This window comes from Epinephelus lanceolatus, chromosome 18 (assembly GCF_041903045.1).
Source record: "Epinephelus lanceolatus isolate andai-2023 chromosome 18, ASM4190304v1, whole genome shotgun sequence".
Lineage (NCBI taxonomy): Eukaryota > Metazoa > Chordata > Actinopteri > Perciformes > Serranidae > Epinephelus > Epinephelus lanceolatus.
Window position 1 is genome coordinate 10,234,564 of NC_135751.1, and position 19,468 is coordinate 10,254,031.

The 19,468-nt window shown below is 38.2% G+C and overlaps 1 protein-coding gene across 5 annotated transcripts; it reads right to left on the reverse strand.

Moving 5' to 3' along the window:
• Window positions 1-18,725, reverse strand: pigq (phosphatidylinositol glycan anchor biosynthesis, class Q). Of its 5 annotated transcripts, XR_013488001.1 has the most exons (16): window positions 18,684-18,698; window positions 17,949-18,054; window positions 16,354-16,551; window positions 14,231-14,417; window positions 13,721-13,950; window positions 13,157-13,353; window positions 12,788-12,919; window positions 12,554-12,674; window positions 11,966-12,092; window positions 11,616-11,769; window positions 5,748-5,859; window positions 5,579-5,659; window positions 4,062-4,176; window positions 3,633-3,694; window positions 1,987-3,218; window positions 1-1,879 (listed from the first exon to the last, which is right to left on the reverse strand). XR_013488001.1 is itself a non-coding variant. In XM_078161371.1 (15 exons), the coding sequence occupies exons 3-15, from the start codon at window positions 16,504-16,506 to the stop codon at window positions 3,066-3,068; spliced, it is 1,824 nt and encodes a 607-aa protein (XP_078017497.1). In that variant the 5' UTR covers window positions 16,507-16,551; window positions 17,949-18,054; window positions 18,684-18,698; the 3' UTR covers window positions 1-3,065. The 5 variants fall into 5 exon arrangements, 4 of the variants coding, with proteins under 4 accessions (XP_078017497.1, XP_078017498.1, XP_033501643.2 ...); XM_078161371.1 differs by having other exon boundaries at window positions 1-3,218; XM_078161372.1 differs by lacking the exon at window positions 17,949-18,054 and having other exon boundaries at window positions 1-3,218; window positions 18,684-18,725.
• Window positions 18,726-19,468: the final 743 nt, after the last annotated feature.

The following is a 19,468-nucleotide window of genomic DNA, read 5'->3' on the forward strand; positions in this document are numbered from 1 at the left end:
TATATTAAATATGCATGAATTTTATTAAATGGCAATGGAACATTTAGTACAGATCCATGGGAGATGATAAAATAAAAGGTGAACAAAAAACAGGTTTCAAATTTAATAGTTTAGCAATGAGAAACTGGTGCTAAGCACACTAAGGAGCAGGATGTAAAGAGTTAGGTAAAATAAAACAGGAATAATTCACATTAAAGATTCAGTCTGAAACTGACTTTCTGTTAACAAAAGCAGGTTCAGGTGGATTGTTATAAAGAAATCAAGAACAGTTAATAAAAAATGACATGAATAGGCACATAAAAAAACAAACAAAAAAAACAAAAAACAAATAAATGCTGACAAACTGTGCCAGAGCTGAATCAGTCCGACTTACAATGATTCATTTTATACCACAGTACAGCATGACGGTACATCTGTCTCTCTGACTCATCTGTCAGAGTCAAATAAGTCCAGTGTATAAGGGAAATATGGCAACAAATGAACCTAAAATAAAACACTTATCATTTCATTTTTGACTAAAACTCTAAAAGAATAAAACAAATAGCATTAGAAAGAAATTATAAAAATCAGTTTGTCCAGTTAAAATCATTTGAAATACACTCTTGCTAATACTTTAATAATATAAAATCTAAAATTTTATAAATAATGCAGTTAATGCATAAATACCTGATAACTAGGTGAGATTTTGCTCCTTTGCTCGTAGACCCAGGTTTAATAAAATCCTATAGACTGGAAAATTAGTTAATTAGTTAAGATTCTTTTATGAATTTTTAAGCTAAATACTGAGTCGGTTCACTGATTTGATGACTCTTTATTTGAGCTACTGATCTGCTACGTTTTAATACTCAGCAAGTTGCATAGACTCACTTAAACACGACTTACTCTCTAAAATCCCTCTAGTGGTGCTAAGGTAAAGGTCATGGGGTCATTAAAACCAAGATGTTTGCACTCTGGGTAGCATGAATGTAGTCTTCATATTTCATGACAATATACCGATGAGATTACGAGGTATCTTGTATAACCTAAAGGCAGTGTTGCAGGAAAACTCAGTGACCAACACAGGATGATGGCACACCATTTTGTTGTAGTGAATGGTACGACTGTTGGTTTTTGTTATGCTGCTGCTGTTTCATTTCAGAGACAAATATTGTACTTTACAATAACACATTCATTTGATAGTTACTAGTTACTTGGCACTTTTAGATTATTTATACAAAACATAAATCAACTAATAAGTTATTAGGTATTATTTGAGTTTGAAGAAGTCATTTCATTGCTGGAAAGATGGTCTTCTCATAAAACTGGGCTGTCAATGCAGTAGAAAGAAACAAATACTTTTAAATTTGGTGCTACATGAGTAGAGAAAACAGAGGGAAAGGACTGTGGCATTTGTTTTTGCTCAAAAGATGAAAAAAGTTGCAACTACCAGAATACAACGCACTGCCCTGGATCAATAAACGCTTCGGCTGGTGGGTGATGTAATGCAAGCTCATCCGTTTTGACACGGGAAACAACATGGCGGCTGGCTGGTAACAAATGATCTTGAATTACAGTTAAACAGTGAGCTAAAGCATGTTTCTGAAAACATTTCAGATGAGAAATAGGCAACGCATTGACAGAATCTTGATTCGTATTTGATCAGCACAGCTTAGTTTTACTCTTTGACCTTAGTTTTTTTCGGCCTCCGTTTTTACTATACAGGAAACAGTATGGTGCCTGCTTCCTGTTCATAAATTCTTGTATTGCAGCCAAATAGTGCATTTTAGGCAAGAAATGGCCAATATAGTAAGAGAATCTTGGTTTATATTTGATCAGCACTAAATAGTTTTACTGTTTGATCTGAGTGTGGTCTGAGTTTGAAAGAGAGAGGGGCAGGTCTCTCTCAATTTCGCATCTATACTCTTTGAGTTTGTGGTGGCGGGCGTACGAAAATTGGAAGTACAATTTGTAGTTTCAGCGACAGCCCTAGAGCCAGAGAAAATCTGCCAGATGACGCTTTTGGGTTGAGAGATGAGGAAGGAAATCTGGGTGCTGGTAACAGTGTTATGATACAAAGCTGGTTGAAAATCAGCAATGAATCCCTTTCAGATACCCAGCAGTATATAAAGTAGTTAAACTTAGCTCAACATTTAACTTCTCTTGTTAAATCAGCTTCAGACAATAAATGGTATTTGTATAAGAGTTTGTATATGACAGTGGGAAGTGGTATCTTGGATGATGGGTGATGTACTATTTATAAGTGCTGCGAGCCAGTGGATCAGCAGTGGCATAACAAACACCAACAGTGACATACAATACATCCATGTTTGTTAAGTGTTTCATAGCTGATTACACTGAGCTGAGGGCTTAAACATCCAGTGTGTGAACTGCAGTACATGAACTAACATGTGAAAGCTTGTTGGTCATACAAACAGATAAGATTTCACTGATGTGTAGGGGAAAACAAGGTCATTTAGGCTTTAAAAATAATATCAACATGTGGTGTAATTTTCAAGTCCCATCTGGGGATTTGAAATAAATCTTATTTGATAATGTGGAGTGTTCGTATCCCACATTCAAACACACAGTAAAGAATTGTTTTGGTCCTTTAGTGTTGTTTCCTTATGGGATTCAGTGCATATGAGTAAATTACTGATGATGTTACCAGTTCTCAGTTTTATGAACTAAATAAAAATGCTTGATGTCAAGTCCTTAACAGCATGATTCAAAATAAAAAATTCTTAAAAGAGCAGGACATGACTACTTGCTGGTGTTCAGGTTTATGGCTGATAATGCCATGTCTGTCGTGCTCTAAAAAATTAGCTTATTTTTGTTCTTCTTCTTCATGTTGATCAGAAAAAAAGCATGGTGACCAGGCAGCTTCAGCTTTCTGTGACGTTCTTCCCATCTACCATGAAAGCAGTGCAACTGAAAGGTCTTTCTACCGATTTCACCCTCGTTTCCCATTTCCCATCTTTCCCTCCATCTGTCTGTTTCCATCTCATTATTTATTCAGTCACTTCCCTTTCCTTTGCTCCCTCATCTTTCCTTTTATTTCTCTCTCACACATCTCTGGTTGATGTGTCTCAGTCGGTCTTGGTGGTTTTGTGTCTCCAGGGGTAAATCAGCTCCCCAACAAACAGTTTCTTGACCAGGGCTGCCCATGAGTCTTTGGGGTAACAGCTGTAAGTTGGAGTGCGGTAGGTCTGGACCACTGTGCTGCACTTCAGAGGGTTCATCTGAGGAAGAACATGTATAAGTGTGATCATATGATCAATACTGACAATGTATTGGCATTGTACAGTCATACTGTACAATGCCAATATTTTGAGCAGTAGTAGCCTCTGTATAATGCCCTTTTGGTTTGATTTAAATGCACAAATCTACACTATTTCAAAAACACATAAACTCAAGTATCATGCCTCTATGGAGAGTCTATGGACTGGTCAGGAACAGAAAACTGACCATTGTATTCTCCTAAAAGTTGGCATTGAATGCTAGCTTATAGGAGAATACAGTGGTCAAGGTGATAGGAAATACGCAAAACTTATTCTGTTCTGATTATGGGGCAAGTGGAAGGACTTGAGGACACTAACCAAACTTAAACTTCTACATGTAAGATGTTTAAACCAAAACAAAATGTCACTTCTTACCTCCATCAGCAGGTGCAGGGCTGTCCCAGGCTCTTCACACAGCACCCTGAACTTTACACCCTCTGTAAAGTACATCAATAAGGACAGGATGAGTATAGACTCAACTGTGTATGTCATCCATCTGTTTATCCACCTATTAACTTAAAACTTTTATTTTAATACTACATGACATGCAGATACCATGCGTCATGTTGTCATCCATCTGTCCAATCATTCTTCCACATTGCTTTAACATGAACTCATTAGGTGTTCACACACTCAATTTCCCTCCTAAACAAGCAAATTTTAAGCAGCAAGGTTGGTCTAAAATACAACCAGATCATCTGGTCTATGGGAATAACCTGTCAGCATGCAGTTTCATATATTATAATATTTTTTTACGATCATTTTCTGATTTCTGAAGTGGATCCAAGATAAAAGATGATGTACCTGCCAGTCTGTAGGGCCGAGTGATGCGGAGGGCCACAGCAAACAGAGGGAAAGAGTTAATGAAGTCGACACTGAGGTGGAGGACGCCCTGGAACAGCACCACCACCAGCCGCAACTGCACAACACACGAACACAAAAGCGTTACAAACAAACCCATCCTAATGGGTACATGGGGCGCCTGCTCTACCACTAAGCCACTGACGCCCCACTAAAGTTGTATCTGTCTTCTTCACAAAAATACATCTCCTGTCAGTTTAAATCTTTTTTTTTGGCTGTGACACAGGTAAACAACATCTGCATTCACAATCCTACAAACCTCTGTCCTCTGATTGGATCAATTGTAGGCTTGGGTGGTATCATGATACTACTGTCTACCATGGTATTTAGAAATCCTGATAGTAAGAATTTTTGATACCATCAAAAAATAGACACTCATCTTTCTATTAAACTCATACAGAGATGCTGTATTGAGGGTGTATTATTGTCTGTCGTGCACAGCATGCACCACCAGAGGCCAGTCTTTAAGGGTAAACAGGCAGCTGAGTTGGGAAACATAGCGACTGCTAGTGGTGAGGATAATGTTACAGGACTCTAAAAAAACCAGCAACAGCAGAGAGAGACCGCGCGGGAAAAAAACACATAAAGTGCCACACACAGATACCTTCATACACCCCAGTGAAACTTCAAGAGGTTATAAAGGTATGAAAAAACACATACTGCCCAAGCCTAATCGGTTGGATTTCAAACGGGGAACTGCCTATAAATAACACCAGACCTGTTTGAATATGAGTCAGCAGGTGTTATTTTGAGTCTCTATCAGCTGATGATGAAGCAATAGCAGGTGGTGGAGATTAACTTTAATATAATCTTTATAGTTTAAGTGTTATCAGAGACATTAGAGTATATTTTCCATTTAGATTCAGCCACAACAAGCCATAGGAAATATGTGCTTATGAGTCTGTATTGTCTACATAGCTATTGGTACACACAGATTTTGTTAATGAGCTGCACAGAGACATCAATTTAATTCATCCATGACCAACCACCTCAATGCCCTTTTTATTCTTTAGGGAAATCTGGGATTTAGCAACCATTCTAAGTTCAAAACGTACACATGGTGAAATTTTTTGGGGATATTCCCATATTTTAAGACTCCCAAATACTTTTAGACCACTAACTAACTAACTTACTAACTAACTAACTAAATAAAATAATTCGGTATTTCTCTACCACAGTTTCATTCCTGGGCAGTGTGAAGTCAGTTTGGAAACAGAATTTACAAGTGAGTAATAATTTCTAATGACTTCCAAGGAGGTTTAATTCAAAGAATATCTGGGCATTATTACAAGGAAAAGTTTCCTTTTTGGTGTCTGTGGAGAGCTGTTATCATGATTCACGACTTTTCCAGAACCCTGTCTACTGCTCTAAATGTGAGCTGTGATTCAGTTGTCTGAAACTAGGCTGGCACAAAAGAAGTTTATGCTGCAGAAACAGCTCCTTCACCTGACTCATCTTACCAGAGTGAAGACCAGGTAGTAGAGAGCTGTGGTGGGCAACAGGAACAGCAAGATGGTGAACAGCAGCGTCCCGATGAAGAGCTGAAGCACCACAAGATACAACCACACTGTAAATGTCTGCATCTCTATTATGATGACAGTGATGTGTGTGTACATGTGTGTGTGTTACCTGGTCCAGGTCATAGGAGCAGGAGTCCACCCTCTGTCGCAGGACGTTCCACTTCTTCCCTCTAAAGAGCCTCCAGAGAGACGAGAGGCCGTAGATCTTCAGACAGTACAACCTGACAGGCAGATAGACAAAATTATACCAGTGAAATAAACTGGGACTCAGCTCCACAGTGGGTGTACAGAGACAGAAGAAATGTGGGAGAAAATAGAGGAGAAAGGCTTCAGCGAATGCAGAGAGGAGAGAGAGAGAAATGGGTTGGAGTGTTGAATATGAGAGTTTAGTTATGCACTGAGAGAATTGAACCAAGTGGCTGATCATACAGTTAATCCTAATCAGCAACAGTAGGCCCGTTTCCACTGAAGAAGTTCCTGGTACTATTTGGGGGGCAGGAACTTTACAGGAACGTCCTCTCGCTCGGCCCTCTCAACCGCCGTGTCTCCAATGAGAGGGCAGAGTAGGAGGAAGGTTCCTGTAAAGTTACCGGGCTCTGGATGTGATAATCGTTGCGCGACCATGCTGAGTTTTAAAAATGCCGGCTATTTTGTCGCTCTCTGTTGACGTCACATCCCGTCTTGGGTATATCCAATCAGCACCAAGTAAACCCATAGCCCCACCCAGGAGTTTTTCGGGGCTGTTCTGAGTACCTACTCTGAGGCAGGAACTTGTTTAGCCCCTGTAAAAGTTCCGGAACTCTGTCCTTCGGGGGTGGTTCCTGCGGCCCCGTAAAATTACCCCGAAGTTCCTGCGGTGGAAACGGGCCTAGTATTTTAGGAGTGTGGATCTCAGTGCTGGATTACAACAGGAGCTCTATACGCTACATATTTCTCACCTTATTGTGACAACTACATGTTCAAAGTAATGAATACATCTTTTTAAAAAAGCAGGAGAAGAAAACATCCAACCAAGGTAGTTATCTCTATAATCATATTCGATCTGCTATAATGTCCTCTTATAGTACTGTGGCACACATTTAAGGCACACTTTAAATCAATCACAAAGTAAAGACATAAAAAAGTAAACTGTTAAATAGGATGTCATATCACCTGACCTTTTAAATATAAAATAACTACAACTGCAACACAGTTGTATGCCTCTGCGAACCAATCAAGTTGCAGTTACAGTTTACATCCATGTCTGTCCAGACTCACATGTTGCCATGACAGCTGACAATATTTCAAATATGGGTGCTGCTGTGAAGAAGCTACAAATTCTAAAACGTGGGTGATCTATAAAATCAGCACAGTTGATGGACAAGGTGGACAACCGAGATTAGTGTCACCAATTCAGTATCTGACCAAATGTCTCCCCTTCTGTTCCTGAGATATGATGTTTACTAATGGACAGAAGAGTGTTTTTGCAGAAGTTTATGATGTCACAGTGAAGTTGACCTTTAGGATATATAACGTTATCACTTCATCATTTTATGTTATTAGACATTTGTGTGAAATTTTGTCTCTGACCTTGACCTTTGACCACCAAAATCTAACTAGTTCATTGTTGGATCCAAGTGGAAAATTGTTCCAAATTTAAGAAAATTAATTCTGTTCTTGAGTTATTGTGTTCAAAAGACTTGGATGTACATATGTATATACGTATGTATGGACGGACAACTCGAAAACATAATGCCTCTGGCCACAGCTATTGCCGTCACGGATAAAAATGGGGACGAAAGGGGAAACAAAACAATGTCAAATGAAAAACTGAACTATGTACATAGAACTGGAAGAAATGAGAATTAAATTACACAGCTTGGTTTCCTGTACAGTTTTGTCTTTGGATTGTCATGTACTGAAGCCATATTTTATTTCATTTTTATTGTTGAGATGTAGAGGGGAGTTGTCACCCTTTGGAGGGCACACTGGGGTTAGAAACTGGAGACAAGAAACAAGTATCATCTGAAATTTGGCAACAAAAATCCCATAAGCTGTAACTTAAAAAATATCGACCACTTTTCAGAAACAGCTGTAAATTGTCCTTTTCAAAGACAGAGAAGCTATGTAAAGCCAAATCTTCAGTACATGGATAGCTATAATTCATCCTCCCCAATGTAGAAAGTGAATTGTGATCACAGCAGGAGATATTTTTAGGTCAGAGCATACAGATTTAATAAGTGACTCTGACAAAGGTTCTCAAACTGAATTTAAAAACACACACTTGCACATATTCCAAGAGCTGCTGGTGCATAAATATGCAACAAGGAAAGTGGGTAATATTTCATTATGCACCACGGGCAAGGGAGCCAAGCTATCTTTAGAGCAAATGCATAATTTAGTCAATCCTCTCTCCTCCATCCAAGACTATTATCACAGTGTTCAGCCTTCCATCACACCACAGACTCAACAGAGTCATTATTCAATAGAAGAGGACGGAAATAAAAGGAGCTGAGTGTAGCTGGGAGTTAACATTACAGCCATGATGTAGGAATATGTCACTTTTACTTTAATCTACAAACAGGTTTACCGTGACATGTTAGGGCATGTCTATACATGCCTCAACATGTTATCAAATGTAAGAAGTTTGACAAGCTGAAAACACAAGAACCAAGTGACATAGTTTAAACTATATTTGGATCTTTGAGTCAAATTTCCATGGAGGTGAAGTCGGTGTTTGAGCTGTTTTACCAGAGTATACAGTAAATGCTCTACATTTTAGACAATGACATGGAGAAAATCAAATATTACACATTTTTTACTGAAGACCTCAATACCGATATTGCAAAAATATTGTAGGTCTGACTATTGGTGCTTTCACAAAATATTTACACAATGAGACTTTTGATAAATAATCATCAGTAATGTGGATATAAGGTGTAAGTGTGTAAAGGCAAATAATAGAACAGCCAGAACAGTCTGAAAAGTTCAGAAAATTACAACACTTAAATGTAAAGCAGCCTTTGAAACTAGTAAAAGACAACACTTACGCTATTACGATATCCAAAATATCAACATAATATAGCTATATTGCCTAACTCTGTGATTAGCGGATATAATGTTCACCATGTTCACCATTTTAATTTAGTTTGTTTTCATGATAACATGTGTTTGTGTTTACATCTGTAAACAAGCCAAGACAAGCTGAGGCTGATGGTCATTAGTCGTGCAGGTATTTGGTCATAAACTAAAGTACTGGACAGATTAAAAATACTGACCTGATGATGGCCCTAAATGGAAAGTCACAGGATTACCAAAGTTTTTACAATTTATCCCGAGGGGAACATAAACCACATTTTGTGGAAACTACATTTTATCACAACCCATTCAATGGCTGATTTCATTAAAAACACAAATGTGAGCCTCCTGGTGGTGATAGAGGAAAAGTCAGAGGATCTCCAAAGTTAGTATGAGTCATTCATTCTCTAGGGAACATGAATGTCTGTACAAAAGGTTATGTTGTATAAATATTTCAGTCTGAACCAAAGCAGTGGACTGACCAACCAACATTGCCATTGCTAGAGCTGCTAGAACAGTTTCAAATAAATATGGAAAAGGGGGGAATTTCAAACAAAAAAATCTGATTTCTCATGGATCCAGTGACACCATTTACATGATCATTAGGTCCACTATACATGCATGTTCAAATGTCACTCTCTAATGGAGCGAAACATGCTTCTGAGTTATTCTACCAGTCAGCAAACACACCACAATTACAGGAGTTTCAATTCTTTGGCTCAACCTGCATGAAGAGTCCAGGCAGCTAAATCTTCATAATCTTTACCCTCTCATATCATCACTGATTATATTGTCCTGAAAACAACAGGAAAAGCAAACACCTTGAGCAAACTGCTCTTCTGCTCATCTCCTCTATACTGAGTGTGCACCAACTGAGGCAGACTGAAGGAAACAACCTGAAGCACTTAATTATTTTTTATAACCGTCTGACCCAGTTATACAACAATGACGTGATACAAAACATCCTGTTCTCGAAGTCAGATTCAGATGATTTGTGTTGTTGTACCAGATACAATGAAAGAGATAATAACAATGGTATTATCTGCTTTCTCTGAAGGGAAAACACAACACAGCTACTTTTAATGAAAGCATGACTTCACATGCATTTGAATGTAATGGGTGTGCTGCTGCGAGAATAGGCTTTACTGCTGTTGTTTATTCTTTGGTTACATTCCTAAACCATAGGTATGTTTTCCGGTTTCCAAAACAAATTCCCAGTGAACAGAATCATTGCACATTTTAGGACCAAGTTGCTTTGACTGACCAGGTCTTAAATTACAATTCACATCTTGCCCAAAGATGGTAGTAATAATGGTTGGTTCATTCTTCCATCACTTTATCATAACTATTTGTCAAATGCCATGATATTTAATATGATCATCATTCCAAGAAAATGCTTTCTAATATTTTTTGAGATCTCCAGACCTTGGTGAATAAAAACACTATGGTGACTATAAAAAGTATCAATATCCTAAGGCAGATAGCCATGAAACTCATAAAAGGGGATTATTTTCCATTTTAATTTCCTGGCCTAGATGAAGGCATTGTTCTGGTCATTTTGAGCCCCCACCTCCACTCAAGCCTCATAATGACATTTAAAAAGGTTCAAATGAGCCTCTAATGTACAGGTCAGTAAGAACTCTGTAATTAAAATGTCTCACTAGAGCAACACAGGAAAAGAAAGGTTGGAAAAACATGCCCCCTGCAGGTCATCAAAAGGAACATCTCACAAAATCTACAGTGTCCCAATCCAATAAAACATGCTAATTCTAAGCAAGCAAGTATGAATAGTAGTGTGTTGGCAGAATGTAATTAAAAATAGTTATTATGTTACAATTGTGAATGATGGTGAGACAGCTAAAGAAACATCTTGGGAAAACAAAGAATATGTATCAAATCTTTGGACAGACATTTTGGCATCTCTTAAAAATATAAAAATGATGACGGGATTTTTGCTGGGGTCTGTACCAAACAAGTATGCTCCCTTCAGTTCAGAATATGGTTTGCTGGTGCATCTTCGTAGCATCAGAATGTGTCATTTATAATGGTGTGCTGTGACACATTTTACCTTCATCAAAAAACTGCAGGTCCTGCAATTTGGATATTGCAGTTGGCCATATTGCGATTTTGATAATATTTTAATTAACTGTGCAGCGCTATGTTAAATAAAAACGGCAACAAATAGTATACTGAAGCTTAATATAGCATAGTACATACAGCATATGTACAATTTCATTCACACAAAACACAAGTTCAGACTGAGCACCCAAGTTTATCATATGTCAATATGCTGAGCTTAAATAAGCAACAGAAAGAGCACAGCAGCTGCATTTAGACAGTGTTCCCCACTAAGAACAGGTCATACAGATGTGTGAGGGATTTCATCAAAATGTACAATAAAAACAAAACAGCTGCAATTCTTATAAAACACACTTGACACATGAGAGAGAAAAGGATGGTATGTTTTGTAGCCTTTCACGTGAGATCTTCACAGTTCATAGGGGGCCTGTTTCACCAATAATTTCTTCTCATCTTAATTTTCAGACATTTTACTAATAAAAACACCAAAACACCAAAGTAGTGAACAATTCATGAGCATGCAACCCTGCAGAACTTGCAAAAGCTGCACTTGTTCAAGCAGAGTAAATTTACACCACTAGGCGGCTTCTGTTACCTCGTCAGGTAGATACAGACTAGCTGTGCTCGTCAGCATACACTTATAAAAACTATGAGTTATTAAACCTCTAAAACCTTTGACCCTATTATGAGTTAGTAGCTGCCACTCTTAGTATAGTTTGTGATTCAGTCTTCAGAGAAGCTAAATCAACATGGACAATACTTCTTAAACATAAAACTTCTCTGACAAGCAGTGAAAAATACTGAACATAAAGTAGCAGTTAGATGTATGCTGAGGTCTCACCTGGCTCCGTAGACGTAGAAGCAGTAGATGTGGAAGGTGAGCAGGGCGACCATGTCAGAGAGCAGCGAGAGGGCAAAGGTCAGGCCGAAGCAGGCTGACAGGCCTCCATACCACAGGATCCCCTCGATGAAGGGAGACATCAGGTGGATGTAGCCTAGATGGAAACATGACAATCAAGGTGGAGGTCTGACCAGTACATTGACAAGTGTAATACTTGTTCGTTTAGAGCTTTCAGTCCTATTTTCTGTATTTTTTATCATGAAAATGGTCAGATATAAACAGAAAGATTATCAGAACAACATAAAGCCCTGAGTGTGTGTGCCTTTTGTTTGTTCTGTGCTGTGACTCACTGATCCAGAGGTGAATGTGGTAGAGGAAGAAGCGGCCCAGAACCTGGTCCAGGGCCCGGTTCATCTTCAGCCCTGCAGGAGCTCCCATGAGCCACTGCAGCAGCTCCTGCAGCTCTTTAGCCACATGCTGAGGAAGAATCACACAAGTTAAAGAACATAATGACAATTTCAGTTTTTAATCACAACTTGTGCTAGTTCACTCAGCTGTCAGTCGACTGTGTGCTGAGAATTTATTTTAAATTAAACTACTATTTCTGAGGCCACTGACGAGGCATCAGGTTTAATATTTACTTGATTACTGTTACTAAATCAAATTACTAACCTAAACTTTCTTGCGGTAACTTGCAAAAGCCTTGTTTTCCATTAATAGCACAAAATCCTTTAAATTGTGTATCATCATTTGAACAGATGCCAAAAGTGGCAATAGTTGTTGACTCCTTATCATTTGATCATCCTGATATTCTGTTTTTTGTTCTGTTTTGTAATCTGTTTGAAAAAAAAAGAGGAAGAATGTGCCATAACAGTCATTTTTTAAAAGATTAATTTTTTGGCATTTTGTGTAGTCTGATTTCTGTAACACACACTTACATCAGCTGCAGGCACCAGTGTGTTGGCTAACATGGTGATGTGGTTGTCTCTATAGAGCCACCAGATAAGCAACATGCCGAGAGCCACATCCACTAGGAACGACACCACAATGTTGGCTTTCCTACAGAAAGACAGAAACAGACATAAAGGTATGAACAGCAGGTGTACTGTCACTTTCAGCAAAGGAAAGTCCATAACATCAGGGAGTTTCTAGGTCACTTTTACAACAATCACCTCATGAACTGCGTGTGTCCCGTGGCTGGTTTCCGAGAGCTGATTGTCCTCATGTGTTCGGCTCTGTAGCTGAGCTGGACACAGGTGGACAGCTTACTGGACAGGAACCGCAGTGGGTAAAGACTGAAGAGCCTAAATGTAAAATTTGATAAAGAAAATAATGATGGTGTTTAAAGAGTATTGCCTCTCAATGCCTGGATTTATATTAGAGTTCAGCAATCAGTGTCAGTTAAAAACACATCAACAAGACGTGTTGATGTGTTTTTTTGTTGTTGGTTTTGGACACTAATTGGGATTTGTTAACAATAAAAAAACCCAAACCATATATAATATGTCTGGCCTTATCCATTAAGTTTCCTCCCTTCTCACCGGATGTTACAGATCCAGGTCCATATGGAGAGCAGCCAGTTGATGAGCAGGCAGAGCGGTACGGACGCTTGTTTGAGCAGCTCCACGATGATGCTAGCCTCTCGACCCTCAGACTGCCAGTGTGTCAACTTAAGTGGCCCGTCGTCGTATCTGTCCAGGAAGAACAGAGGCTGGCTGTGGGCCACTGTCTGGAACATCTGGACCAGAGTAGAGAAAGAGCATGTTAGGGATACACATGGCTACCTGCTTGCATCCACCTGTAATCTGAGTCACTATCATACATGGATTTTAGTCTGTACATCCTCTGGCAACATGTCATGTCACATTAAACGAGAGGCCAAATATTTGGTAGTTTATATTTCATGCAGCATCATTATTCTTTCCTTCAGGATTTTAGGCTGCAGTGTGGGAGAAAAACTAATTCAGAAATTTGTATTTTATAAACTTCTGCCAGTTTTTTCAAAGAAAAACATCCTGAATTTAAAATTTTCATTCATGTTACTTACATGACCAAAATCAGCAAACAGGAATTCAAATGAGAACCAGCACTTTTTCTGTTTGTACCTGTCTCAGCTCAGATGGTGCATCAGTTTTGGGGTCTGGCACTCCGTTCTCGATGGGATGGAGCTGTGACAACATCACCTTCCTCTGCTCATAGTGTACAAAGATCACCTTCTCCTCCTCCTCCTCCTTCTCCTCATCCTCCTGCTCTTCTTTATCACCTCCAGCCTCTCCATCACCCTCCTCAGCCTTCTCATTTTTCTTCTTAGTTTCCTGCTGAATTACTCTTCCATCTGGCCATGACAAAAGATAAATTCATTAGCAACTCTTGATAGCTTTCTTTGTTAGAAACTAAAGTATTTGCCACAGAGTTATTCTGCATACATCTGGAAAATAAATCCACCCCAAAACCTGAAAATTATTACGTTACTCAATTAAATCGATTCTTTCCAAATTGCACAAGCCTCTGCAATGAGACATAACCTGAAACTAGTGATAAGAAGTTAATATCTGCTAGCAGAAACCTCCAGTACCACTGTATAAACTCAGTGTGAATCAGTCTGAGGGTCTTACTCTGATCCCGGTTGAGGATCTGGCAGGTGAAGCCTGTCTTGCCTATCTCGCGGTTGATCTGGAGCCAGCGTTCCTGTGGGAAGATGGTGCTCAGATCTCTGAGGAAGCTCTCCATGCCCTCCTGACCATCTTTGGGTAAACTCCATGAACCCAGCACAGACAGCTCCACCCCACTCTGGGCCTGCATCTGGGTGAAAAAGATGGAGAAGTGTGTTGAGGGAGGAAGAGAGACTAATAAAGTCTTTTAACTTTTGTACGTTAATGAGGCAATTCTGGTTCATGTTGTGCTAATTAAGTGAAAAAGGGAAAAATGCCAGCACTCATTAATGTCCTTTTGGTAAATTTAATAAACCAACTTGGGTGGCAGTACCAGAAGCACAGACGTTTCGACAGAAAATCTTCTTCAGTATGTAACTCAGGTTACGGAAGTGGCGTTTAAGTATGCTCGAAGCAATCAGAGCAGGTGTGTGGAAAGACACTTTACACTTCCTCCATACAATGTAGTGCCAACTCACAGGCAAAGAATAAACACAATAACAATACAACAATCTTAAACAAGTGTGTCACAGCAAAATAGCAGTAGATACACCGAAAATAGATATATATATGCATAATAAATTCTGCTCGTACAAAAAGGCACTATGAACAACAGTAAAACATGTGTGCTTAAGGGGGCAGATAAAGTACCCAATTTTCAAATAACAATCAGATCTTAAGTGCACAGGAAAAGACTTACATAAAGTTATTGAGTAACTGTCCCTCTATTACCAATCAGATCACAAGTGCATATACAGAAAAGCACTGAGAACAGCAACGGTGTGTGTATAAGGGGGCAGAGTAAGTACCAATTCTCAATTCACAATCAGATCATAAATGTGCAGAAAAAAACTGGCAAGAAGTCGCTGAGTAACTGTCCCTTAATTAACAATCAGATCACAAGTGTATAATAAGAAGAATAAAGTGCAAAAAGGTCACTGAGTCGCTGTCTCTCAATTAACAATCAGATCACAAATGCACAGTAAGAAAAATAAAGTGCAAAAAAGTCATTGAGTAGCTATCCCTCAATTAACAATCAGATCACAAGTGCACAGTACGAAGAATAAAGTACTAAGTAGCTGTCCCTCAATTAACAATTAGACCATAAATGCGTAGTAAAGTAAATAACATGCATCAAGACATTCTGAGTAGCTGTCCCTTGTTAAGAGACAAATGTCTGTATACATTAGAAATAGACAAAGTGTACAAATACATTCGGTCACTGTCCCTTACTTAATCAGATGAGTGCACAGTAAAATACATAGAGTACAACAGATCTGCGTCTTTATCCCATAAATAACGGTTGGGAAAGAAGTACAGAAAAAAAGGACTTCATAGAAATAGTCACTCCTCAGTTAACATTCAGATCATAAGAGCACAGTGAAAACATAAAGTGCAGATAGTCACTGAGATGTTCCACTAACAGGTCATCCAAGTATGCACCGTCAGTAACAGAAAATTCAACGGGTACAAAGCACAGTATATAGTGCCCACACCGTATCATGGACAATACCATAAATCAGTCTATAGTAGTCACAGAAAACAACTTAACAGCAACTCTTCATTCATACCTTTAGGAAATTCTGTCTGTAAACTATGGATCCAAAAAGCCTCTCTCTGTAGAAGAGCTCTCTCTCTCTATCTCCCCCTCTTTTAAGTGGTTTGACTTCTTCTAGTCCCTGAAATCTTAAAGAGCAAACATCGTGACCTGCTACAGTGAAGTGTCTTGCTACAGAAGATTTTTCGTCTTTGGTTCTGATGTTGCTTTTGTGTTCAGAGATACGGGTCTTAAGCTCTCTTTTAGTCTTACCGACATAGCATAAGCCATTTAATTAAGTGAAAAGACATGTCATCCCCAGTTATCCTTTTGGATTGGAAAAAATAGGAGCAACTTAGGAAACATGCTAAAAAACAGGTTTTATTGTGCAGTGGATTTAATTTTTCTAAATCCAGATGTTTATAAGAATCCTTGAGGAGTCTGGAAACACCTTCAAAACAGCAGTGAGAGGCACAATCTGGGGCTAAATTTACTGTAACCCTTATCCAGACCTGAGAGGACACGGAGGTCTGTCCCGTGCTGCACTGACCTGTTGGATGTACTGTTTGACCTGTCCAGGGATGAACGGGTAGTGGATCACCGCCAACACCACGGCAGAGTCATGGCCGGAGATCCAGCGGCCGACCAGAAGGCCGCTGTCTGCCCTGTTACAGCACTGTGGGAAGAAGATCTTCAGCACCATGACTTCACAACAGCTTAGTGTTCAGCCTCCAGCAGCTCTGATGATCTGAGAAAGAACAAGTCAGGTGACTTTTAACTCTGCTACACAGTATAAGGGACCAGCTAATGCTATTCAATACTGATATTATTGTCCACAAAAGCCATGAAACACCAAAACCAATAACGTTTCAGTTATCTATCAATACTCTCTAATTTCGCTACCCTGTCTGTGGCTCTCAGCTTCAAGCCCATTAGTTCCTACGAGACAAATCTTTAATATATGAATATACAGTTCAGGCTCAGTAATTTCCAAGATGTTAAGAGGAAATACATGGAAAAAAGGTCAAATTGTGTGCTATAACAAAAAAGCTGGTGTAAAGCTGATCCTCCAGGAGAGTGCAGTGAATTCAAAATGTAAAAATTCCCCTATCTTTTGAAAGCCAAGGGAGGAATTTAATAGACATTGTTGGTATATGGTTCTACTCCACTACATCTGAGAGGGAGTTACATTACAGATTCTGCTTAATAATACAAAACACAGTTAGCAAATACATAATGATATATTGTTTTTAGTAAAGGTAAAATCGTTACTTCCTGGCATGGTAAAAAAAAACAAAAAAACAAGCCCCACCTTTGCCAGCTTTTACATTTAAGTAAAGTTCATATGCATCAGTAATTATAATCCATTACATTATCCTGAAATAAACCATTTTGCAAAATTAGTATTTTTTCCTGAAGACATGCAGGAAAATACTTAAGGCATCTTATCATGTGGATGAAACACAATCAAATTAAAGCTCTGAAATGTCATTTTTCTCTCCGATTTTTAACAGTTTGGTGAACAAACGCGACAAAACATCACGTATTTATAAAAAGGAATTGTAATAAAATGTATAATAATACCTGATGTATCCCGAATCTAAGAATGGATCCTTATCATTTATGAAAGATATCCCTGTTCTTAGAGGTTTTTAACTTAACAGCTGGCAAAATATTAAATGTCCTGATTTTTGTTTGGAGTTTGGTGAGCAAACGGAACTAACGACACTAACGGTTGACCTTATTCTTTGCCCTTCAAATATCGAGTTTCTAGCTTGATGTTGTGGCAACACACAAAGCCCTGGGCAGCTATTGATGTCAGTGACAGTGATGTCAACTAACGAGCTACACAGGAAAGTAGGTTAGCGGCAGGGTTAGCAAGCAAAAGGGGAGAATTGCTACTAGAATAAGACAAATTTACCAAACATTTATTTGAACAATGAGAGCGTTAACGAGGGTCGATTCTTCCTCAACAACTAATTGATGGTCCAGGTTCACCAGTCTTTTGACTGTTAATAAAATCAAACTTAATTAGCTATGTGAATGAAACTAACGCTACGTCATACAGCAGAGAGGTAAAACTGTGTGACGGCAACATGGACACCAGATATTTGTGTAGACAAGTACATTATTTACTTTACCTACCTTTACTCTTCAACGACGCGAAAGGCGTTCACCTTGCATTTCTAACGTCGAGCAGATTTCAGGATTTGGGCGCCATGTTCTTTGTTGACAGTCCATTCCATTAAAGCTCCGGTGAGAAACACAACGTTCGTGTAAGTTCCTATTGTAGCGATGACCCTACCGCCGAGTCGTTATTAAAATTTTACTATTTAAGCCAAGAAATTTTAGTTGGACTATGACAAAACCAAGTATGAAAAAAATGTTTTTCTGTATTTTTCTCTCGACTCTGTCACGTGCATGATCAGTTTGGTCACTTTGATTTTAAAGTAGTCACCGGAAATTGCTATTTAATCACAATAAAGAAATAAATGAAATAAATAAATAAATAAATAAATAAAGTAGAATACATACATAAAACATTCAACATGCTCTCACAAGGTAACAAGAGTCATGGGACAGCTCCAGTGGTTTAGAAAAGGCTTGTTAGTGAAGTCAAAATATTAATAAACAAAAAAAAATCTCTAATATTAACCTTGTTTGCAGACCAAACATTTTTTTGTCTAGACTATTGTCATATGGGCTTGTAACCCCCAATTATTCATGTTTAATTGTTACAGGTGGAATAATGAAAACTCTGATCATCAGAATCTTAATGATTATAACCTAATACAGTACAACAACAATAATGATACTACTACTACTACTAATACTAATACTAATAATAATAATAATAATAATAACAATCTAGATACTCACCAGTATAGACCCAGTGTGTGTGTTGCTGCTATCAGGGTTCTTGGTGAATGAGGAGTTGGCCCAACTGTAAAGATATTTATCTCCTCCTTCAGTAACACAGCAAGAAAAAGAGCGGGAAGAAAACCTCCAACAGCCTAAAAATAACAAAAATATTACTGAGAGATTTTTTTTGCATCAAATCCCTAAAGGCTAAATTGTCTTGCCACCATAAATAGATAGTGCTGGGAGATTAAAAAAAAGAGAGCTATTGTTGCTTTGTGTGTTCAAACAAAACATGATTAAAACATTGTTACTGTCCTTCCTCCCTTAATTAAAAAAGAACATGTGACTCACCCTTGTATGTATTTACACTGGCTGTCCATGTGCTTTAGAACTGATTTTAAAACTACACTCAGTTAGCTTCCCTTTACCCTTTTGAAATTGTTTAATCTTAACAATATTTCACACACACACACACACACATATATGTATATATATATATGTATATATATATATATATATATATATATATATATATATATATATATATATATATATATATGTCTTCTTTATATATTCAATGGGGTACTGCTGCTTTGTGTAACCTACATTTTGTTCTTATATATTATTCAATTTGATGTGATTACTTTCTTTAAATATTTTCTTGTATTTTTTATATTTTATGAATTAATACCATGATTAAACTATTTACTGCATGTTTTATACTGACGTAAAGTCTACATGAAACTAATTGAAATAAAAAAAAAACTACACTACCCAGCAGGTCCGGGAAGAAACAATCGAAA